The sequence below is a fragment of the Tachypleus tridentatus genome, chromosome 13 (assembly GCF_004210375.1).
Source record: "Tachypleus tridentatus isolate NWPU-2018 chromosome 13, ASM421037v1, whole genome shotgun sequence".
Lineage (NCBI taxonomy): Eukaryota > Metazoa > Arthropoda > Merostomata > Xiphosura > Limulidae > Tachypleus > Tachypleus tridentatus.
The window spans coordinates 32,873,617-32,900,265 of NC_134837.1; the positions used below are offsets into that span (position 1 = coordinate 32,873,617).

The 26,649-nt window shown below is 35.7% G+C and overlaps 1 protein-coding gene across 6 annotated transcripts in view; it reads right to left on the reverse strand.

The window, feature by feature from the left end:
* The window catches only part of LOC143239838 (zinc finger protein basonuclin-2-like), a 227,465-nt gene that overhangs the window by 129,743 nt on the left and 71,073 nt on the right, over positions 1 to 26,649 (reverse strand). For 3 of the 6 annotated variants that reach the window (XM_076481400.1, XM_076481399.1, XM_076481402.1), the window contains exon 3: positions 21,294 to 21,466. In XM_076481400.1, coding sequence (XP_076337515.1) covers positions 21,294 to 21,466 — 173 coding nt within the window. Of the gene's footprint in view, positions 1 to 21,135; positions 21,467 to 21,674; positions 21,987 to 26,649 lie in introns of those variants that run through there. The other 3 variants (XM_076481404.1, XM_076481403.1, XM_076481401.1) reach the window with 2 other exon arrangements.

A 26,649-nucleotide genomic window follows, 5' to 3' on the forward strand; every position in this document is an offset into this window, starting at 1 on the left:
TAAATCTCAGAGGCCTTAGTGACTTCAAAAGGCAAAACATAGTTTCTTCAGGAGAGTAAAACTTTTAAGGTCATAGCCTGGCATTTTCAAAAGGATAAAGTGCTACGGGTCATAGCGTCGTGAAGTAAAACTTTGCAGGTTATAGACTCTTTAGGAGGATAAAACTTTACAGGTCATAGCCTCATGAGGTAAAGCTCTGCAGGCAATAACCTCTTCAGGAGGGATAAACTCTACAGGTCACAGTTTTTCAGGAGTATGTTGTTGTTGTTTTGAATGAAGCCCAAAGCTATACAATGGGCTATCTGTGCTCTGCCCACCACGGGTATTGAAACCAGGTTTTTAGCATTGTCCGCAGACATACCGCTGAGCCACTGGGGGCATTTTCAGGAGAAAAAAAAAAGTACTTATTAGAGTTTTGCCGAGAGATTAAAATTGCAAATCGTAATTTTTAGCGAGAGAGTAATTTTTTTATTAATCAGATACTTTTCAGTAGAATAAAGCTCTTCAGAAATCATAGCTTCTTAATGAAGTTTAAGATCATATTACCGGAGTTTACTACCTCTGTAATCGTTAGCTTTAACATGTTGCACAACCTGCAAAGTAAAATGTTAGAATAATAGTGTTATCAACCAGAGAAAGGCTTTCATAATTTTAATAACTCTTAATTTCGTGTGGCAAGAACGACGAATAACACTTTAGACCTATTAACACTGGACACATGCATACATCACAAACAGTGCAAAGCTCTTTATTGAGTCATCCATAGAAAAGAAACGTTTAAAAACACTGGTCATGTAGTGCATTGAATCATGTGGATATAAATTAATTTAAATATAAAACTAGTTTTGTTCAATATCTCGGCTGCAACCTGAATTTGATCGCATAGAAAACACCATGCAGTATATTTCTAAAATGTCTGAACTATTTCGTTTTTATGTAAGGAACAAGCTGTAGAACACATAAATTATTTCAAAAACACGGAACGTATTTCAAATTTATCCTTCACAATAAGACGAGTTTTCTTAACAAGACAGTTTAGAACTTTTTTTCTTTGTTTGTTTTAACCTTCAAAACTACAAAATAGTACAAAAAAGAATGCAGCATCAAATGCAGGGCTAATGTTCAAATAAAATAATTTAACACGTAAGATGTTCACGAAACAAACATATCGTGGTTAAAACTACAAATTATTAACTAGATAAGATTCGCGCGGTACAATAATATTCCAAAAACTCGTTATAACTTCGCGATTATCAAGTGCAAGAAATGCTATATTTCACTCCTGTCTTTTATAATTTGACGTTCCGCTTCAAAAACAATGTGAACTTTCCTGATATTTCTGCATACCATTACATACTTTCACGGTGATTATAAACAGCTAAAAATAAAGACGCTTTTTGTGAAGCGAAGGGTTACAGTAATTTAAAAAAAGGTGCTTTTTAACTCCTAATTTCCATATTCAGTACGTGCACACTGAAATATATGAACAAAACAGTGTGAAGCATTAAAAGGGCGTGTGGAGTTTAAGCAAATAAATTAGCATAACGTTCACATGCGATTTCTCTTGGATAAGAAATAAATTGCTATTAAACACTAACATAGATGCTATTTATTAGTGCAACTGCACCATGTATATGTACAAAAACTTTGTTCAAGTTCAAGAAATATATTATTGCTATTCTTCATGTCAGGAAATCGACTTACATTGAATATACTTTTAAATATTCTACAAATATATATCGTAAAACAGATATATTATGAAATGTGAAAACTTCTCTGGATATATTAAAGAAAAGATTTTAGACGGTGGAACATATAAATCCCCCCCCCCAAAAAAAAACAACAACACAAAATTAAGAAAATGTTAACGGAAACCTTGTAAAAATAAAGCATTATTTAAATAAACATACGAAAGAGTGCATATATATATATTAGCCATACTTACATGCTGTTAGGGTTAAAGTGTGATTATTGCATTCTTTGTTTTATTGGGCAATATTATATAACTTGTCAAGAAAAACATTAAAAAAAAAACTAAGTACGCAGCCCAATGAAAACACAAACTTTCACTCTAAACATAGTTCGATACGAATAGAAAAGTAATCAGACATAAGTGCTTAACATTATAGTTTCAGATTCTGGTTACTTCTGGTTATGATGCAGGGTTTTGTATGTCTACTACATTTTACAATACAAGAATATTTTATTCAGTGCAGAATTACACGATCGTGCACGTGAATACATGAATTTTTGATATTATTACAACACATTGCTGTCTTGTGTCTTTCTATTGACTGAGAAAAATCGCTTATGTACATACGCGCAGTATGTTTCGGTTATAATTCTTAAAATTCATTATCACTGATAAAGAAATAGATTATAAATAACACAAAAGCCACTATGTTTTCGGCAAGCGTAAAAATATTCCTTTTATTGTGTGCGTGTTCTTGTTGTTTTATTTTGTTCTTGTATAAAGACTATTCATTCCGAGAGAGAAAAAAATTAAAGAAACGTTTTGAGGGGTTAACCTTTGATTTATACCCATAATTCGAGCGTGACTATTAGAGTAAGGGGGAACATACACAATCACTTCACGTACACAATTATGGAAGTAACATTAGAGTGAAAATTACACTGTCTAGTTTAAACTCTCTTTACACGCTAAAAACGAACAGTTTTGTTCACTTTGTTGGAATGCTATAACACTCACTCATTTCTTTGATAAAGATCTTGAAATGAAAAGCCCACTATGCCGGTTTTGGCGTGTAGCGTAATGCAGAACAGCTGACCTTTGACTGGAGATTCGATGGCAAGATGAGCCAAAATGGTGAATGTGTCATGGTTTGTTCGTGAACCTGGCGGGTCCAAAAGTCCTTTATCTCAGTAAAGTGTCGAATGTCATGGTACAGACCCACATATCAGCAGTCCTCCTTCAAAGTGGGCGGAACCAGGTGAACGTCACTAATTTACTCAGCTATTCTCATCGTTCCTCTGGCAACCTGGCAGACATCACAGAGGCTGTTATTTACCTGGCTGCCGCAAACTACGAGCCTGAGCCCTACCGTGACAAGATGACCGAGGGACGGTGTTGAAGTCAGTCTCTGATGGTCCGGTTTTTCACGTGGGCCCCTCCTCCTTACAAGCAACGTCTAGCGCCGAAGGCTAAAGATTGTGGATTTCCCTAAACATAAACAGCCGCCATTTTCCATGACCCTGTCAAAACAGCATTACCGGGCACGATTTGTTTTTGTCTGCCATGTTGTAAGTGGTGGTTAGCATCGCGCAGCTAAGCCTTATCATAGTGTTCCGAGTCTCTTTACTTACCACACCTGTAAAGAATAATAATGGTCAAGGTCTCTTTGGCCCTAAGCCAAATTAGCTAAGATGCGGCCTTTATCTACTTTTAGACCCCACATTTGATTCCATTGTAAAGAAATTGGATATCTGAACTAGTCATACGTTATCCATATTTTCCAACAAAACAGTAAAAACTTACACTAATAATTGATAAACCTAGTCACTGTCTTATACTTGATTATTAAAGTTATACAGAACAACTGTTATTTCCTGACATAATCTGTTTTTCCACAGACTCTATACCTCTGACAGAAATAATCAAATTACAGTCCTGTTTCTCACTCCAAGTTACCTTAATGGCAACTTGCTAACGTAACCGACAAAATACCATTATAATCTATACACTGTTGTGCAAATTAATTGAAACAAATGGTCATTTTACAATATTTTTAGCATGGCGGCCGGTGTAGGCTCGCTGGACCCGCTGATTTCCTTTAATAGTCATTTTTTCATACAGACGGCGTCATTAGCTGTGTTTTGCAGTACGGTCGATCTATTTTTGGGATATATGACGAAATTTTGAGGAATATTACGTCATTCGAAATTGCGTTACAAAGGCAAGGAGACCAGTCAAAAAACAACTTCTTACCAACTCAATGAAGAAAAAACGGTATCAATGGGGTCTGAAATACAAGAACTAGACGCAAGAACAATGGAGGAAGGTGTTATTCAGTGACGAGACTCATTTCTTCGTACAGGATCAAAGAAGTCTGCATGTTCGCAGATCTCCAGGTGAGAAACTCCGACAATCTCACATCAATCAGTTCGTAAAACATACCTTGAAGAAGATGCTTTGTGGCTTTTTCAGCTACTATGGCGTCGGGGGCTTACATATCTTAGAAGGTATGATGCGAGGACCACAGTACATCGAAGTTTTGCAGAGAAGAGTCGTTCCAGAATTGAAAAAGAGATTTCCAGATGGATCTGGCATTTTTCAGCAAAATCTGGCTCCGTGCCACACATCGAAACTTGTGAAAAATTTTATGACTACAACGCAAATAAAGATGCTGGACTGGCCTGGAAACTCTCCGGACTTAAATCCTATTGCAAATCTTTGGTCAATTTGTAAAGAAAGACTTCGGGGAAAAGACTGTACTACGAAAGATAAGCTAATTGAGGCCATAATTGAGGTGTGGTACCGCGATCCAAAAATTAGTAAAGATTGCAGGCAACTCGTGGACTCGATGCCAAAGCGGATTAATGATCTTCTGAAAAATAAAGGCGGTCATATCATGTATTAATTTGTGAGTAATTTGAAAAATTGAAAAAATCGTAATTTTCCCTCTTGTTTCAATTAATTTGCACAAGGGTGTACATGTGTGTGTGTTAAATTGAATATGTGTTTTAACATTAATTATTTTATTTGACAATATGAGTCTGCTCTACAAAAACATCCGCTTATACTCTGGTGCTGTATATGTTGCGTGGAAATACGCAATCAGTGTTCATACTGACGAATAAAACGAGGTTATGACGACATATGACTTTATACCTTATTATGAAAAAGCTTAAAGAAACGAGACATGCTTAAGTCAAAACCTTCCGGTTAGCAGTCAAGATTTTTAGACATAGTCAAACTAGAGGTCTGACGTATGAATTTTATTGAGTGTGTGCAGGGGATATCCGTTTGTTCTTCTATCTGTACCATTGAAAAAGTATCAGAATTTCACGATTTGTCGTCTTTACCTATCACCATGGGTCGCGATGGCTAGTTCAATAATTATTATGAGTCGAATTTTAGCCTACAGAGTTTCTTTTAAAATATTAAACCATTTTTGTATGTTAACTTAGTTATGTGTTATAGCAGTTATATACCTATTCAATTCATATAGAGATTGGCCTTCTTCCATACAAATTTACAGCTAAGTTTTATTTAAATGCCATTATAACAGGTAAACTCTAAAATGAAACTATATTTACACTGATTGCATTGAATACTATTTGTTGTCAAAATGTTGTTGAAATATATATTGAAGTACAGTATGATATTCTCTGACAAAAGATCTAGCTTAACTAATCTATGCCCCCCGCTAGTAGAGTGGTATGTCTCCGGATTTACAACGCTAAAATCAGGGGTTCGATTCCCCTCGGTGGGCTGAGCAGATAGCCCTTTGTGGCTTTGCTATACGAAAAACACAAACACACAAACTAATCTATACTGAAACACTAGCTTGAGCGTTACAGGATATGTATATATTCTTAACATCCTACGCTCCAATAACTCAGTGATGAGTGTGAATACATATAAGGCTAAAATCCGGGCTTTGTGGTAGGCACAGCACACATAGCCCATCGTGTAACTTTACGCTTAACAACAAATAAACGTACTGAACAACATACATTGGCGACATTAACAAACAAAACATCACATATATTCTTATATTCATAGAATATATAACAGCTCTTTCACTAAAAATATTTATACGATAAATCGACTCTTTTTCACTGAAGCACCCATAAAACCGAAAAGAAAGAACAGTTCAATTGAAATGTAATAATTAAATGTGTGTGTATGTGTGAAGAAGGATGCCCGATTTTCACATCTGAACGTGTCTTAGTTGGTCTCAAACTTAGTATACCCCTTTTAAGGCCCCTTGGAGAGTATCATAGGAGGATGGCTTTCGGTGTACCCTCCTATGTTATTTTCCAGGAGATTATTGTATACATAACATCTTCCTTTAACACCAATAGTTTGGACTAAACTAAATTAAATTTGGCATATACCTTTACAGATTCTTCCGCGGGGATCGAATTTTGGATCTTACTCCTTATCACAATTTCACGCCTAAAACTAAAAAAAAAATGTGTAAGAACAAAAAGTGATGGAATTTCTCATCCAATAACAACTCTGTCATCACAACAATACTGTTACTCCCACAGAATGGGTAAATACCAAGTGAGAACGTATGATGTAGTATACATGTAACAGTTTTACAATAACAAATATTTTTCTGACAGAACTATAACTAGGAAAACACACATTTTAAAAGACAGGGTTTTTCAACAACCACATACCTTCCTGAAATAAGTATTACTATAGGATACATACATTTTTTTTAAGATACTAAGTTTTCCAGCGACCACATCCTCCTGAAAGAACTATTACTATAGAGAGCATGCACTTCTTACAGACAATGTCTTCCAATAACCATATTCCCTCTGATAGAACTATTGCTATGGAGAAGATGCACTTGCAACAGATGTTTTCCATAGATTATATCGTCTCCTAACAAAACTTTAACCAGGAAAACATAATTTGTAACAATTTTCCAATGAATTTATTTCTATGGTAGAATCTGTCCTGTTACCTAACAGGACCAGTATCAATACATTTGTGTTATGACTGTACTCTACTGTGTAACATATCTAAGAATCGAGCTGTAAGAGAACGTGCTCCTGTGATATGTTAAGACAGTACAACATCAAGACTACATGACAGGATCACTTCTCATTCAGTAGCAACTAAACACGACATTGATGAGTGTAGGCAGCCTAAACATTCCAATCATGTACTGACTTCCAAATGTTATTAACTTGGGTTAGCAAATTACGAATATTCTAAATAAACTTCGTCTCATCTATCAGCAAACTGACTTTAGGGACTGACCTCAACTTCAAGGATCATTAGTCAACTTTACATTGAACAATAAAAACTTTTATAGTACAACTTTAAATTACAGCTAAACAGTTAGTTACGCTTTCCTTTGTTACTCACTGTAAATTAACACACGTTGTGTACTTCAGATCGAAAAGCTATAATATCTACAAATGTCGATATATATCCAATACCATCAACTGATTTTAGTTCTTTAGCTATAAGAGTAGAGTAATGCTGGGTATGGAAATACGCACACAAATAGTTTAATTCCGCATACGTTTAAACTTAAACTTCGGTTCTAGCTGGATGTATAAAATAATCCAAACCAGTTTCAGATGTAATTGATAGAAAAACAAAACAAACAGACAAAACAAGATAGTTTCTGTAGTTATCTATCCGTTATAAACTAATTCACCAAGCTGTTGTAAATTTGAAAACGTTAAGAAGAATCAAAGTCTGAATGCTCAAAGTTTTACTAACATTTTCAGACCTCCTACAGACTCAGGATTAACTTTACTTGAAAGACAGGTTTGAGGGCATTGACCTTAGAGTTTAATCTCCCCATCTTGTCACTTTCTGTGTGATAAGTTCCTCAACGATCGCTTCAGTATTTTTCGAAGTTAAGGAACGAGTAGTTCTAAACACACACAACAAACCACAACTGACAAGAACTTCTTCAACTGAAATAAATATTAACACAAAGAGGTTTAGCATCCAGCGATACTATCCATCATTTACCAAAATTTTGTTCGGTCACGTGTATAGTAATATGTCAGGAGCAAAGAACTGATTATTCAAAGATGGCTTTGTCACTCCATAAATGGCGTTTCATAGTTGAGAAACGTAAATTTATGGGTTTCTACACGTCATTGACGATGTATATAAATCATAAAGTGCCAGGAAAAGTAAGGACATCACATTTATTAGAACATTTGAAAATATTCAAGCTACAATTACCGAAAGGTGGATTCTTCTACTCAGTGCCTTTACTGCACCTATGCAAACTCTTTGTTAAGGGCTCACGGTTTCTAAGGTGACTATTGCGTTTGTAATTAATATTACAATATCGTGGTCCTCTGTTGGATTAACCATATATTTTGTATTTGTTTTATACATAAATGAGGAAACTATGTTATACTGGCATATTGCGAAGACGTAAGTTGAACATACGAAGAGAATATATATATATTGTATATATTGTCACGGAGCTATATAGGATGACCATCAATCAAGGATATATTCATGTTGTCAAGGTGTCTGTGTATATATATTGGTAAAGAGAATCTCCTGTCATACATACAAGCTTACCAATAACCACACATATTTGTCTGTTAAAGCTAGAATGTGTTTAGATTACATAGACGACTGTACTGATACCCTGACACTTCTTATTCTAAGTAGTATATTTCAGAAAACTAACGATAAATGTATTATTGATGCATTAATGTTTTACGAAATTACCAATAAGAATTTTTGTAAATTTTGATCACTTGTAATAAGTGCAAATTGAGAGAGTACAACAACTCATTACCACTCCTTTTACTTATATCAATATCCACAAAACATGGATTTAATTGGACTAGTTATCGCAACACATGACGGTCCAAGTGTTATTGTATTTATTCTAACTTGCAATAAGTATGCGTAATCTTGAGCCCTGAAGTGCCATATGTTGATACGATAGTAAACGTAATGGAAGATAGGTCATAATAAAACTAAAAATCTGTATTCTTAAATATAATAGTTTCAAATTTTTCTAGTTCGCAGATCGGAATCATTTATACTATATCTTATATGTCATGGCCAGTGAAACGATCATCATAACATTATGTCATTAAAACGCTGAAGTTCGTTTCGTATACAGGCTAAGACTAAACCCGGTAAGGCAGTTTCGTATTAATCAAGCATGGGGAGCAATATAAAGAAAACATACTCTACAGTAGGGGTTTCTATGTCGTGCACAACCCCCTGCTTGAGCTGTCACCAGGCTCACTCAAGGGGTTGGATGCAGCTAAGAAAGGAACAGACATGACCGACAAAATAAATCTTCTAAACCTGCAGTGAGGCACGACAGTGTAGTTATATTCAACTATATAATTAACCAGTTGATAGAGACAGTATCGGTAAGCAAACAAAATTTGTCGGGAAATAGGTCTTCTTATAGCGGCTCAACAAAGAAGGCCTGCTGCCAGTATAACCGGCCTGACCGGCGGTCTGCCGCTCCACGGCCAACTCAGCTCGCTGATTTGCACCGTCGGAAACTTGAAATCCTTGATATCGTGATTGACTGGAAAATTATAGCCTTCAACGATTTCCTTAGCCGCCCCCTGGTGTTGTCTTATCTATGCATTAATATACTAATATTTACTGTATGTGTTATATACGTTTACTGGTATTTACGTATATGGGTTAGAATAGATTACCTCTGGTTTGATTGTGGTTGCATGATGCACAACTAAGTTTTTATAAAGCTGATAATAGAGCTCTATAGCTATAAACAGGCTTTGATGAAATAGAATAATTTTTAGGGGAGATAGTTTGTTTTGAAAATTTTTTGTGTGTGGAAGTATATCAACAGAATCAAACAGTTTCCACACGCGCACCCCTCGCGTATTTAGAAAGAAAAAAAACAACAAAAAAACTTAAAGCCTTCGTTCAAGAGATCGTTATAAATACTTATGACTTTAATCAGGTAATTAAGGTAATTTGATTTTTTTAAAAATATGTATATGTACATTTAAATATGCATATTTAATATCTACATTAAAAGGGAATAAATTTTTCTGGCGATACGTTTTATATTAATTAGTAAAAATTCAGTAAACGGACACACCAGCTGCAGAAAATGAAATTTACGTAACTCGAGTTATATATTATATGCTTGTTTGTATTACGGTTTACGTTACTCAAGTCACATATAATATGCTTGTTTGTATTACGGTTTAATTACTCGAGTCACAGATGATATTTCAACTAATTCTCGTGTTAAACAGCACCAAAAACTATATCACCCGATGGACTGGAGACAACTCTAGACATTAACAGTATTATCGGTACTTAAACCTCATGGACTGGAGACAACTCTAGAAATTAACAGTATTGTAGGTACTTAAACCTCATGGACTGGAGACAACTCTAGAAATTAACAGTATTGTAGGTACTTAAACCTCATGGACTGCAGACAATTCTAAACATTAACAGTATTATGGCCTTGCGTTAACGAACTTGTCAGGTATGAACAAATCTTTGTTACATCAAAACATGTACTGGAAACTAAGGGTATGAACAAATGAACAGTTCGTTCTATTTACCTCTGTAAGTACGTGTTCGTCTACGATCTGCTCACAGATCAGTGTGAGATACACACATATGTATAACGGGTTGTTCTTAGGGGCGGCTTTGATACTTTCCGATTTAATATGTTTAACTTAATATTTTCTACACCTTTGTCATTAACAGTTTGGGTGTACGATGTGTATTAATACAATTCCCTACGTTGACACTTCACTGTCAACTAAACATCCTCGTTTCTCAATCATTCGCCTAACGCTCAATATTTCCTCTGCTAAGTTTTTTTTTAATCTGCCAAAATGATTTATTGATACTTAAATTAATTCAGAAACGGTTACTCACAGATATCAACAAGATATCCATTCACGTGTTTGCACTTACTAGAGAAATTGTTTCAAAATATACGTGTCCGTTGATATACCGACACAATCCGTTTGTCTACAGATCCTACTGTGTTTATCTTAACTGCAGATATACAACAAAACAGAAGTATTATACTATAAATGCAAATATTCCTTTGTGGTATAAGCTTTGAGTGAAATGTTTGTTGATACTGAACATGCATTTGTATATTATTCTTACGACAATAAACAAATTTGTAGAGGCCTCTACCAAAACATACGATCTCTGAAATTTGGTTTAAATGGACTTTGTTAACAGAATCTAGTCAGTAAGCTATTGAAAAACAGGACGATATTATTTATAGCTACAGCATTTGAAATTCTTTTAGGCAGGATTAGATTAAATTAATCTATGAGACTTTTGTTTCCAAATTTTGTTAGCTATATTTTTATACGCCAGCAATACAAAGTGGGGGGCGCGTATACCCGAGTCGATTTTGTTACCCATAAGGAGCTCTACCAGTCTATCTTTAAGTTGAAATTCTTTTAGGCAGGATTAGAATACATTAATTGACAGGGTTTGATATCCTAAGTCCAAAACTGCAATTAGATCTCAAATCTGTCAAGAGGTGACGGAACTATAAGCTAAACGTTTGTGCTTGAAAAACTTAGAACCATTCTATGAGCCGCTATGCAGCGGCTAAAAAACCAGCTGTTGTTCCTCTAAACTTGGAGGCAGTCTTTAAAACACCCGTATAAAATATGCGGTTGTAGAGTGAGAAGTATAATAGAATTTAACAAGAAAACTGAGCTGAAACGTTAAATGGTTATAAATGCATATATATTATTTTTTTGGGTAATAATTGAGAGAAACGTTAACAGGTGTTGTTCTACGAGTAATCTTATTATTCAAGCTGAAAATAATCAAGCCACGTGAGAATCACAACTGATATAAAGTCATGGTGGAAAAGCTTATTTAAACATTATTCGTATATATTGTGAAACTGATCACTCTTAGGAAGAATATGTTTGTTTGATTTAGCACAAAGCCATATTGAGTTATCCGTTATCTTAATAGCGTGGAATCGAACCCTATGTTTTTGAGTTACAAGTCCCTAAACTCATCGCTGACCCACAGTACTACTCAGTGCGGCGTGTTGTAACATGCGAGAATCAACGAACGTAGAGACCGATCACGTGCTCCAGGCAACACAATCAAGAATGGTTTTGTTCTGGAAACAAGGCCTAAAGGGTAAAGGCTCACAAAAATAAGACTTCTATTCATACAGGCAGTTCAACCATTTCGTATATCAAGCAGTTGGAGCTATTCTATACGAAGACATACCAGTCAAGTCGTGAGGGGACTTTTGTAATAGGCAGTAGAAACTGTTGTCCTCGTGATCTAGATAGGACATTAAAAAGTACAGGGTGAATGGTGTGCTTTTGACAAGACAACCTTAAGATGAAGATATTTTTTGGCAATGGAAACTACGCTGCAGAGCTATATAAAACACACGATCGCCAGATAGAGCATGACAGAAAGTGGCGACATGAAGTGTAACGACTTTGTGAGGTTCCAAAACCCTCTATACGTGTACACAGTATAGATATAAGCGTACTGCTATTCTGGCCCATTAAAGAAAAGACTGGTGATAAATAGAATACAATTTTGCGTCTGGTTAAAGGAGAAGATCAAAAGTTAATAAATTTTGCTTTAATGTATGTATATATATATATATATATATATATTTCTTTTACTATGTTTCTAAGTAGTCTTATCACTTTTTATTGTTCCACTCAAGACTAAACTGTTTTTTAATATTAAATGCAATGTATAGTTGTTAGTTTCAGTGTTTTGTGTTTGTTGTTAACTGCAAAACTACGCAATGGGCTATTTGCGCATTACCCTACACGGGTATCTAACTCCGATTTTTAGCGCTTTGAGCCTTCAGACTTACCGCTAAGGTGGTTATTCGTCAGCATGTTACTTGTCCTTTACAGTGAAGTGTGTGAACGTTACATTATTTATATTAATCTGTGGCTTTACTTTGTTTTAATGTATGTTAGTTCATCTTGGTTGTTAACAGAAGTATAGTGTCTGTCAGCTTGTGCAGTATGTATATTTATGCATACATCCATACACATACAAGCATGCAGTACATGTTTTACATAGAATTACGCTGTAATATTGGAGTGTAATTTTTTTTGGTTCCTCGTACACAAGCTATACTACCCTCGCATATCATTGAATAAACGATAATTTTATAGACGTCTTATCTGAGATAAGATTACAGTATTTTGCTTACAAATATTTTGAAATATACATGTCTGTGTTTTTTAACCACATCAGTAAAAATCTCTTAAAGCTTTTTATTTATTTATTCTTCCTACTATTATTATTGTTATTCCTGTTTCTATGGACTAGGTTGATAGATAGACATTGTGTTCATTTATCCACTTATTTATGCGAACTTTTAAGTTTGAGGCGTAAAGTACATGACATGAGCTGCACTGGGAAAATTGAGTTAGAAATACAGTTCGAGTTGTTCCCTATGACTTATGTACTATATACAGTTAGAGACAGGGGAGACGAATGGCTGGATTGCCCAAAATCGAACCCCCCTCTCTCTCTTTCTACAATGTGTTAGCAAAGAACGATGGTAATGAGTCGTTAGGCAAGCTTAATGGCAGGCTTTCCACGTCCATTAGAAACCGTCACTCTGTTAGATATAGCAAGTGGTCAGTTCGGATGTATATATATATATATATCTTGCGTGTTACTGAAGTGAATTCACTAGAGCTTCTCTTACCAAGTCCTTTTACACTGACTTCACAAAGGAAAAGAAATGGAAAGTTTTGAAGATTTGTACTTCGATATACATATATAACTGAGTGGTCCCTCATTTACCCTTGCTTGAATCTGAATACTCAAAACTACCAATGGGGCTAACAAATAAAACCAGCTTATTAAGCACATTTTCCTCAAATACTTATGCTTACGGGTCCTCGATTTCCCTATAGGTAAACATATGTGTCACAAAAAAAAAAAAAAACTGAAATACCATCAATATATTGTATTTAATCCAACTAATTACTAAAGCCTCGTCCTAGGTATTTTACAGTAGAAATGAGTGGCCTCACCTGTTATATTCACTAAGTGTTATAACAGGTAAACACAAAGAAACTCAACAGTTCCTGGATTATGTTTGAGGGTTAAGAATAAGCAATTTTGTATTGAGCGGGATTGTTTTATATGGCAAACTTTAGGAACGTGTACCGCAAAGTCACTCAATATTTTGATCCGAAACTACTATGTTTTTAATGCCGTGCTCTTGAGATAAGATTGTAATTATGGCAGGAGGAGAGAAAACTTCTAAATGGATTTCTATTATAATAATGACACTTCCCCAGTGGCACAGCGATATGTCTGCTGGCTTACAACGCTAGAAACCGGGTTTCGATATCCGTGGTGGGCAGAGTACGGACTGCCCATTGTGTAGCTTTGTACTTGATTACAAACAACTACAAAAACTTGCAGTAGTGACCATGGGGCACAGACAAGAGGTTAATATATAACCTGTGACATATATGTATATAACATGCAGAACGGAACGTTCCACGTGGACTTAATGATCAGTTTTATAGCTAGACACGAAGAAGGAAGACTGATAATTGTTTTGACCAAAACATCAATAACTGAGACACAAATATCATAATGGGAGAGTAATTATATTTAGTGTTGTTTGTTGTTAAGCGTAAACCTGAAGAATTAGCAGTCTGTGCTGTGACAATGCACCACACGGATCAAACCCAAAATTCTAGCTTGATAAGCCCTAGAATTTACTGCTGAGCCACCAGTGGATAAAAGCATGAGTCACCTTACAATAAAAAGTTTTTCTTAATTTTTTTTCTAGCATGCAAGTTTGCATGTGTGTCAGCGTTACAGAGAAAAAAAAATCTTTTTACATAATGCCTGCACACCAAACGTTGTAATCTGTGGTATATAAAGTTATAACATGAGCTAGTTATTCTATAACATTCTTTCAACAGTGATATTACACGTCTTCTGCATAACCATACTTTGCATAATGCTGCAAGAGGCATTTTATTTTCTACTGATCATAAGCAGCATACTGTCACCTGAAAAGCTTAAACTTATATTAACTGCCTCCATGTGTCAAGTAGCTTAGTCTGCACAAAACAGCAAAATGTTAATATGTGAAAACGTAAATCTGGAACCATAATTTCCAGGCACAATGGCAATTTACAAAACGTCAAAAGAAACATAAAAAACACTTAATCAAGGAGAATATTTGTCCATAGAAAACCTAATTGTCTATCCAGGTCACAAATGTTCAATTGTATATTATCATATCTACTGTAACAGCTTCGGTAAGACCGGTAGAGTTGTATAATATCGTTATCTGCTGCGTCTCTCCAGGTCAAAACAAGTACAGTTGTATAATATTGTATCTGTTGTCTCTGTCCAGATCAAAACAAGTAGAGTTGTATAATATCGTATCTGTTGTCTCTGTCCAGATCAAAACAAGTAGAGTTGTATAATGTCGTATCTGTTGTCTCTGTCCAGATCAAAACAAGTAGAGTTGTATAATATCGTATCTGTTATCTCTGTCCAGATCAAAACAAGTAGAGTTGTATAATATCGTATCTGTTGTCTCTGTCCAGATCAAAACAAGTAGAGTTGTATTATGTCGTATCTGTTGTCTCTGTCCAGATCAAAACAAGTAGAGTTGTATAATGTCGTATCTGTTATCTCTGTCCAGATCAAAACAAGTAGAGTTGTATAATATCGTATCTGTTGTCTCTGTCCAGATCAAAACAAGTAGAGTTGTATAATGTCGTATCTGTTGTCTCTGTCCAGATCAAAACAATTACAGTTGTATAATGTCGTATCTGTTATCTCTGTCTAGGTCAAAACAAGTACAGTTGTGTAATGTTGAATCTGTTGTCTCTGTCCAGGTCAAAACAATTACAGTTGTATAATGCGTATCTGTGCAGGCCAAAACAATTACAGTTGTATAATATCGTATCTGTTGTCTCTGTTTAGGTCAAAACACGTACAGTTGTATAATATCTATTTATTGTGTCTGTCCTGATAAAAAAAAGCAAAACAAAAACAAACTGACTAAATCATAAAACGTTTATGTTATATATTTAGATAACAATTTTGTTTATCTAGGTCAGAATATGCTCGTTAAACAATAAATAATAAATGTTGTGTTTGTCCAGATTGGAATATGCACATGAAACAGTATATCGTAGTCATTGTGTTTCTCTAGATATTAGAGCATGTATGCAATTAACCATTATCTCATCTCTCGTGTTTGTTAATAACAGAATACGTGCAAGACGCAATGGATTGTGACTGATGTGTTGCGCCACGTACGTTTACACTTTTTTATCAGTCTGTCCAGATCAGAACACACCCAGTTAAACTGTTTTCTGTATATTTACGCGTTAACTTAAACAGGAATACATCTGTTATATATGCTTAGATGAAAACATGCACTATTATAAACAACATATTACGTCTGTTTATTTCTACAGCTGAAAACACAATAACACTATATGTTGTTCTGTCGTATTTGTCGAAGTCAGAAGACGTACTGAAAACAATGTATCTACTGTGTTCATTCAGAACAGAACACACACAGTTAAACAGCATATTGTATCTACTGTATTCACCAGATCAGGACATGCGCATTTAAACAGTGTACTGTAGTTTTTTCTATTTATCTAAATCATAACCCATACGATTAAATAGTACAAATTAAATTACTGTTTCTTCAGATCAAAACACACACAGTTAAACAGTGTATTGTATGTGTCATGTTTGTACAGATATATTAACAAGTTTATCAGTATATATACCAATACAACATCTATGTTCATTCAAACAGACAAAGAATGTAGTACTAGTTGTATTTGTCTAGATTAAAACAAGTTTAGCAACATAAGGTATTAATTGTCTTTGTTCTAAAGGATAATGTTTAGATACAGTTATGAGTATAGGTGCATTTTGAATGGCCTAATTTCAAACATAGTTTATTTAGGTACCATTCAATAGGAGCAGTGATAAAGAGAAGGGAGGTTAGGCCTTATATCGTTACATTCTGTTACACATAGAGAATGGGAATAAGCACAGCTGGTCGGACTTTGACTTCCTCTATAATTATACAGAATCAGTGAAAAACAGTTCTTACATCCTAATAATGTGTCATTTTGATGTTTAATTTGTGAAAATCTACCGAATCAGACATAAAAAATCTCTGTGTAAAATTAAAAAGAGATGGCCTAAGCTACCAGAATAATTTATCGTGTCTAGTACTTGAAAACAAACAAGCATTGTTGGATGCTGTTACATGGTGAAACAAAGAGGGAGCGTCAATGATTAATTACAACATTATGAAATATGTGAAAGGCCCCCTAACGATAAAAGATGGCTTGTTTTTTGTGAGTGCGATTTTCCATGGATTAAAGAACTTCTCCGCGCAGATGCAAATACGTTGTACTTGGCAAGCAAGAGTGCATTTGCAGTAGTTAAAAATAATTTAATTATCTTATCACACACTCTTCAACAGAGAAACACTTAAATTCGAAAACAAACATGCAGATTTATAATTTCACAAGTTTTACTTATGTTAGAGACTATGATCTTGTCTCACTAACAGCTAGGGCTCTCAACTGATAACTCAACATATTTTATCATTACAGTATTTAATTTCGTGAGGAAGTAGTTTAATTATATCTGCTAGGTTTGTGGCATGCTCTCATTAATTCATTATTATTATTTGTTTTCTTCTCGATTTATTTAGTTAGCTTTCTTTTGAATAGAAATTCTTAACAGTTTTCTTAATAGCATTAGCCCTAACCACAACAAAAACAGATAGCTTTAGAAAGCGTCTAAAGTAAACTTCAAACTGTCTGTCCACTATAGTGTAGTTCACACACTTTCAGAATAAGAGGTCACCCTCCACCTACAGTTCTTTCGTTAATAATTCCTAATAAAACTTTGACAAAACGTAAACCAATCTTACTTCTTCCCAGTCTGAATAGTCTACAAACTAAGAAGTCGTTGCCGCTAATAATACTAATAATATCAAGCCGGTAAGCGGTTAAGGCAATGTTAGCCCGAATACATGGCTTCTCCAACCAGAAGGACCGTCCATCTCAGTCTGTCGTCAGGTCTTCGTAATACTTCATTAATGACGGAGTTAGAAAGTGAAGACACTACGACCTAATTACGCCGAGACAAGGATCATTAGTTGCGGTAATTTTCTCTTGATCAGCTAATTCTCCTACTATTATCTTCGAACACCGCAGCCAGCTGTAAGTTCAACAACAGAAGTACAGGAAGGTATATTTTCTACTCGTAGATGGCAAAGAACGAGTCTATTATTAACGTGTCGCCATCCTTGTCAAATTTTGTTCCCTTTTGAAGGCAATGCTTTGAAAAAAATCCAATAAAGATCATTGTAAAGCAAATTTGCCCGAGGCTTTGATACCTAAAAATAAACAGGACAGCCCCTTGTCAATAATATAAGAACACAAAGTACCAACAGACAATGTCTGCTAATTCCCATACTTTTACAATGTACAAAGGAAGGTAAACGCTTCATATATAAACAGCCTCTTCTGAAGCTACAAATAAAAACTCAACAAAAGCTGCCAGGTCAAGAGTTTTAATTAGGCAGCCGTAGGTTACTGATCTCTATAATTACGGCCATAATTCAATACCGTCTTGCGACAAAAAAACTCTCTCGGTCGACTAGCAGGGTAATATGGCGTACGGCGAGAATAACTAGGTCCGTATCACACCTACTGGTTAAATCCCCATTAGAGCGTTGTGATAATGGCGAGACTAGACTAAAGGCGCGAGCGGAGAAATGATCCGTTGAAAAGCTGACAAAATAGCTGGAACCCTGGAAGCCTACTACTCGAAGATTGCCCAGCCAAGACAAAGGTTTAGTCTCGAGTTAGGCTGCTTAATGGATGGGATTAAAACAGCCTCCTTAACTGCTAAAAAGCAGCGTTAAGTTTAGAAATAATCGGTCTTTCCTGCACGGTGGACCGGGCACAGTACGTCGTCAGTGGAAATCGTGCTGACCTCCCTAGCATATACACCAGTCCTATTGCAAGGTATTCTATAGTTGACTATGCCAGTTTTTTTTTTACGAAAAACACTTCTTAAAAAACACCAATTACCTCTTCGTCATCAAAATAAGCTATATGCTTGTATTGTCACTTATGTTAGTACAACATCTGTTTGATTCCTTTACACAGCTGTTTCCATTTTTTAAAATACAAGCAAAAAACACGCACACAAACAAAATGTTTTACCTATCAATCAGGATTCGTTGGCGATCAACCGTTTTTAAGGCTTACACAACAGTACAATACAACATTGTAGATAAACAAAAAGGTAAACCATTTATGTTATTACTAAGGCCATAAATGTGACGATAATCTCTATTTCATATATAATTTTCTTTGATCAAAAACGATCAATACCTCTCCTACAAGATTCCTCTGTTCAAACTAAAAACTATTTTTGGTTAATCTTTTAAATAATTTCCTTATGAGAGGGAGACTTTCATTATATTAGACCTGTTGCTGCGTCAAATATTGACCATAGTTCAAATAAACTCACTACACACATATACATTTGTAACTAATGTGTGAGACTAAGAAAGACACTTTTTATATATTTTTTTTAGTTTAGGAGTCGAAGAAAGATTTTCTGAATGAATTTTCCGTCTACTGAAACAGTTCAAATAAAATTGTCTATAGCATAATTGCCGTATTACATCATGCGTTTGTCCTCCGGTGGGACAACGGTAAGTCTTGGGGAATTGAACCCCCCTCGGTGGACACAGCAGATAGCCCGATGTGACTCTGCTATACATACATACACACACATACCATGCGTTAAAAATTAAATAAAACTTTCTATCCAATTTTACAGAGCTTGTGTAACTCGTACCGTTGTTCCAAAGTATCACAAAAGCTAGAAGAGATAGTCTCTGAAATAAAAATAATTAAGATTCATTGTACATTATACCATAGTAATACACTTCATTAAAATGTGAAAGCGTTTTAGTCTTAACTGTGAGTTAGTTGTACTTAATGTGATGGCCCCGCAGTAGTTTGTATATATATATATATATATACATACGTGTGTGTGTGTATTCCGGTGACAGTAGATTCTACTCTAAGAATGAGGTTCAATTTGTAAGTCAACAATGGTACGAATCAAAACAATCGGTGTGAATTTTCACACGCTAACATCAGTTGATGCAACACTACAAAGTAATTGTATTGTACAGCTACATTTTCTATTACACAATCGATTACCGATTCCGGAAAATAGCCTCATATAATACATATAATTTACCATTTGATAAACAAATGACGCAGGATTATAACACGGATGTGCTTGTCATATAGTCCTCTAATTATTTATACAAAGTCCAACAAACACTACTGTATAATCGATGTGTTCCTCGGAACACAGTGGATGTATATCCGTTCCTAACCACGAGCGCCTGCCAAGTTGGCCTAATGGAATTTCTGAGGTAATTAATTAGAAACCTCAAGTTTACAAAGAGAATTAAATACCTTTTCTTACTATGCAAACATTTATTCAATGAATGTTACTTGTAATAAAAATATATAATCGTACAATCGTATAATCATTTATACTTTCACTGAATTACATAAAACTATATGGATATAATGATCCCAGATCATATGATGAAAAATCAGACAAACATGAAAAGTACCTAGTATAATTCAAGCTATTACGAAAATTATTTTAATAAACAATGAATAAACGAAAACTAACCGAGAAATAATAGTAAAGTACAAGTATTTTGAATGCGTTGGAGGGTCACTGAAAAAAGTAGACAAGTCATAATTTAAATGCCCCGAGGAAACATTCAAAATATGTTTTGATGTTCAAAGTTGTTGCAGAGTTTCAACCTACTTTTAAAAGAAAATACAGTAGTCGGTTAAACTATCAAAAGTTGCCGCTCTGAAATATTCCAAACAACAAGCGTTTGTTCTCTTAAGTCTAGTAAATATGCAAATTAACCGTGAACTATGAACTGGAAAAGTTAGTTTTAGTTAACCTGATTCTAGTTTACACGGTTATCAGAGTTATACACTTGCGGACTGAGTAAAGAAGCAACATGAAGTACTTATTATAAACAGGCGCGTAATGTCGCGGGCCCAAGTGACGTCATTAATCCCGCTACCCTTTCATATATCTTACATTAAAACATTATTAACTTATAAACTTTTAAATCGCATACAACTGTTCTGTTTAGCGCACTCACTTTTCCACACTGTCGTGTTTTTAACTGAAAACTTGGTGATGCTTGATATTGTAACCTAGCTTGATGTGTAACCTAGCCAGTATTTTTCAACTCGGTAGAGAACGAGCTAAAACACTTAACATGTTCAAAAGCGAAAATTAGTACGACCAGCAAATGGGGCACTTATGAATAGCGACATAAGAAAACTTACACTCATGGTGACTTGGGCCAGGAAGGGCACAGTAGCTACAGTGACCAGAAATCTATGGCGGTTGGCAAAGACATCAGAAGAGAATGCACGGGGCCTACAGGCACCCACACTGTTAGCATGAGACACACGATACTGAGGTGAGCTAGTGGCGTACTTACCACCTCCATGACAAGAGTCGCTCGCTGTCCCAGTCCGCTGTCTGATTGGTCTCTGCTGCTCGTAAGGCGGCCGTCAGCCGCGCGTGCACATACTCCGCACCCAGCGTGGCCAGGTCCCGTACTGGACATAGTCTTCCCCGGGGCAGAGGGCTGGACGCCGAACGGTGGGTCCCCTAGTTAAGAGGAAAGAAGAGAGTTAAGAGAGATAAACGTTATCTATCGTAAAAAAACACTTCAATAGGTAAAGGAAGACGGAGGTTAATGTATGGATAAGGTATGTGATCAAGACACCATGGTCAATCTACTTGTCTATCATAACTTCTTAAGCTCCTCCCACTGTACCTCCTACCTTAGCGACACTGAGGACACGTGCTTACTTACATGAGAACGACCTGGCGGCAGGCATCAACAGCAAGGACATGTTTCGCCACAAGAGGGCCTTCTTCCTGATGAACTAATAGTAACTTGTCAGGTTATATATATTCACACTAAAGGTCATCTTGGTTTATACATAGACCCTAGAATGTCCTTTCTCTTATGAGTTTCTTCTTACGACTAAAAGAGTCACTGATTCTCAGGCAGAAAAAAAACAACAAAACCAACAACCTTCTAGCGACTTTCACCAACTAACACTGAATTCTCCACGTGCAACTGATCTAGTCTCGTGCTGCTGTGTTCACGTGAAGGGAGTTCCGTTGCTTGTCTGTTCTGTCTGCTGATGAACCCCAGCACGTTGTTCTTTCCCGCTCAAACACTTTCTCTTCTAGTGAACGCTAGCGCCACCGTGCGCCAAAAAGCTAAGACAATCGATGTGGCTGATTAAAAAAAATTCCCTCTGTGCAAGCCACAATTAGGAAAAGTTTTCGTTGTTCGCTTATGTATATATAATCTACTCTAACAACAGTATTCAACTGATTAGACCGCTTAACTTGGAGCGGAAAAACAGGACTCTTTAAAACCTCATATAACTCAATATTTAATAATTCTTAAAGCTACTCAAAGCAATTTGTTTTTCTGAGATTTAAAACCTGAAGTGCGTTTTTGGAGGAGTTTATTTTGTCGATAACATACATTTCAACTGCAATTTAGAACCAAGATTTTAAACAATGCGCAATGTGACATCACGTCGAGAGTTGAAAAGAGAATTGGCAGATAAATTTGCCAACATTTAGAAACTCAATGAGGAATTAGTTTATGATGTTATTGAACTACTTATACTAGCTGTTTAATATTATAAGCCAATCTTTGAAAACAAATATTTCTGAAAAAAAACACACCAAAAAACAACAACACACAAGAACTCTCAAAATGTGATAGTGAGATTTTGATTCACAGTTTAGGTATCTATAAAGGTGGCAGTGATCGTAAAATGTATGACTAAAGATATATTCAATAGCATTGTCATGTTCTCTTTAACAAAAAAACGATCTACTAAAAAGCGATTTTAATTGTTTACACTAAGCTTAAATTGCAACAGACATGGTGCACATCGGCACAAAGTAATAAAGGACGCACTTGGGTATCGGAAACAAAACGTGTGGTGGATGTGAATCAGGCTTGTCAGGAAAAAGCCTATATTCGAAAAACAGAAATCAGAGGGGGTTGGGAGTATACTCCCCGGAAATGTTTTTACAACTTAGAATAGTAGTTTGGGGTTAATTATGTTGCAGCGTGAACCAACATAAATCATGGCAAAAACACAGGAAAATTAATGTTTAAATAATCAGTTCAACGACCAACGTAACTTTATTTTAATTTATATATTTGTTTCATCTCAGAACCATTTCAAGACCTTCATCTGTTTAAAGTCACAAGTGATTTAGGGCAAAATTTTCAATTTAACTTAGGGGAAATCGCATACAAATTTATAATGGAGGGCGCAGTTGTGTTGAGATCTTTCTATTGAAATTGAGGACCTGCCCAACCACCTTTTTCCAGTGACAGTGTTAACAATCATGATTTATATAACACAAATGTTTGAGTTTGACATGGCTTAGCAAATAAATATAAATGCATACAGTATTAAATTATTGCTTCGCAATGTGCAGTTATACTACGAATAAAAATGGTTAAAAATATTACTTTGCACAGTAGGTGTATTTTTTGTTGCTTTAACAAATAAATTCGTGTCTTTCTTTCTGCTTCATATTTGTCCCCCGCTAGTATAGCGGTAAGTTTACGAATTTACAACACTAAAATCAGGGCTCGATTCCCCTTGGTCGACTCAGCAGATAGCCCTATGTGGCTTTACTGTAAGAAAACACACACGTTTCATATTTAATTTTTAATTATCATGTTTTTGATTTCTTCCTGAAATACAGACACTAAAAATTACGTTCGCTACTTCCAGGTTTTAGCCAACAGAATTTTCATACGTAGACATAATGCTACGTCCTTCCAACAGGTGCTTGACTGAAAATGTCCAACCCGAGTGACTTTCAACAGAAGTTACTAGCCGTGTTGTTAACGTCTTTACTTATCACCGAAGTAACATCGCTAGACCACCCTTCCTTGGTTGGAGATATGCGGGCGATGTTTATCGAGACACCGAGGTGAGATAGTGGCAGCTTACGACAGTTTATGCGATAGAGGAATGCAAGCCACACAAACGACAATCTCGGGTCTCACCAGAAGTATGACAAGTACATGATAAAACGTCACACGAACAACTTGTTGAACAAGCTATTACTGAAGCACGGGAGAACTCGCAAGAACGATCTACACACACGAGATTTACATACCAGCGGAAAGAATAGCTGTCGCCGGTGGCTAAGCATTTGAGTTTTTTTTTCTTTCTTTTTTTCTCCTAGTAATGACATGGCAGTGGTCCTTGCCATGTCAACAAGAAGCCGGTATGACAAGCATTACTGTATACATAGACATATAGGAAAATAACCCGAACAAGTAGAAACGGCACGAATGAGTCAAGCTGAGTTAATACAGGGCACGGCTGTCTCGGCTTGTCACGAGGCTGAAAAGTCTACAGCCGTGAAGTCAGTGGCCCAGCACGACAACTGTGACTCGTTCAGAGCAGCAATTCTCGCCGCTATTGTGGCTTGACAATAGCTGGCAAAGCCGCGTTTTGTCACTGAACGAGCTCCATTAGGCCGAAAAGAGCGCATGAGGATTTAGGCGTGTCGAGATTGTTTACTCGGTGCGCCCCCCAGCGACAAAACTGGAATGTGACTGTCATACACTTGACAACAACGTATTTTAACTAGAAGAACTTAAGCACGTGTTCCCTAACCTTGACGTTTTTCTCTTTACCTTTGTTTACAAAGGGTTAAAGTTGAAGAAGACTCGACACCAATTTAAAAGGTCAATAGAGGACGTTCTACCTTGACAAAAGCTTTCCTGAAAGCCAGTTATTGTTATCTGCAGCTGGCTTCATTCTCAACAACATCAAACAAATATACAAGTTAGAAAAATAAAGTTGTTTTTATGTGCTTTGTTAAGTCTTGATTTGTCGTCTTTCCTTATACCTGGTCTATTTTACAGTTTGTTAACCTTTAGAATACTTCATAAACCTAACACAAACTATCTATAAGATTAATTAATGAGCAGAAGTTTAACGATATTAAAATATTTGAAACGTCTGCCCTCTTTTTCATTCGTTTTGTATTAATGTTCAAATCGGTTCTTTATCAATGAGGAACGGCACGTTATATATACCATTACTTTTGTTTTATTGGTATATATTATAGAAAAAAATATTGCCCCTGTACTTTATGGCATTAGATTTTAAGCAGGCACGTCGGGGGGCGGGAGGAGTGGTAAATAAATAAAAATTTGTACATAGTAATATATATATATATATATATATACATTATAGTATATAGTATACCGTACATATAAAATACAAATTAAATTATACGCTACGTACTAAAAATCGTAATTCATAAAATATTAAAAATGTTAAGGCAATAATCAGTATTCAAATTATACAGATACATAAGAGAAGCTACCAACAGTGTAATGTTTAGAACTTACAAGAGAATTGCAGTACCTTCGTTTCATTTAGGCTGACATGGTCAGTTGATTGGATAGAAAAAAACGAAATAAAAAATTACTGTCAACAAAAGATAGGGGCAATAATATTCGGGTTCTAATTCGATAATAGTTGCGTAACTGCTTAAGATGAATATAAAAACTGTTTGTTGTGGAAACAGACATAGAAACTTCCAATAGAATCCAGCCAGTTCTAATAGGAGGGGCTGACTGAATTATCTTCAGTGTCCCGGCATGACCAAGTGGTTAAGGCACTTGAGTCGTAATCTGAGGGTCGCGGGTTCCAATCCCCGTCACACCAAACATACTCGCCCTTTACGCCATGAGAGCGTTATAATGTTACGGCCGATCTCACTATTCGTTGGTAAAAGAGTAGCCCAAGAGTTGGCAATTGGTGGCGATGACTAGCTGCCTTCTCTCTAGTCTTACACTGCTAAATTAGGGACGGCTAACGCAGATAGCCCTCGTGTACCTTTGCGTGAAATAAAAAAAAAAACAAGCAAAAATAAATACCTGTAATCTTTATTAAGTGTTTATAAGATGAAATTTCTTTTGTTCGTTTGTTGGATTTCAAGAAAAGCAACACGAGGTCCATCTGCGTTAAGTGTAACTAATTTTGTAGTGACAGACTACAGAAAAGGCAGCTAGTCAACAATATTCACCGCAAACATTTGAGCTTTCCTTGTTATACCAAACAGTGGGGTTTGACAGTAACTCTTACAATGCATCCACAACCTCAAAGTGCGAGAACCTTAGATGCACTATCCAGCATACTAATTATTGGGCGACGCTCAGTCCTAAAAACTGTCATCTTTAGTAGGCATATGAAATGTGATGAAATGTTTTTTATTTATTTTTAACGTATTGTGCAATTGAATATGCTTTAATTCTTCAACTTGTCCCAAAGCAGTCATTTAAATAAAACAATTTTATAGAATAGTGTTTCCTAAATTTCTCTGGTTGTATCATTTTCTCATGGGAAATCGCTTATATAAATAACAATTGTATTAACTCTCTATAACAATATTAACCAATAAAAGTTATTCATATCACGTCTTCTCTCTTTTTCAGTTAATCTTGCTGAATATATTACCTGCTATTGAATGGCACCAAGTGAGAAAAGTGTTTTTTATTCGGTAACACAGACAGCCCTCGTGTAGCTTTACGCTAAATTTAAATCAAACAATTTTTTATTAGGAACATCCCACTTAAATTAAAAAGAAAAAAACAGGAAAGATTTGTTATTGAATTTCGCACAAAGCTACTCGAGGGCTATCTGTGCTTGCCGTCCCTAATTTAGTAGTGTAAGACTAGAGGGAAGGCAACTAGTCATCACCACCCACCGCCA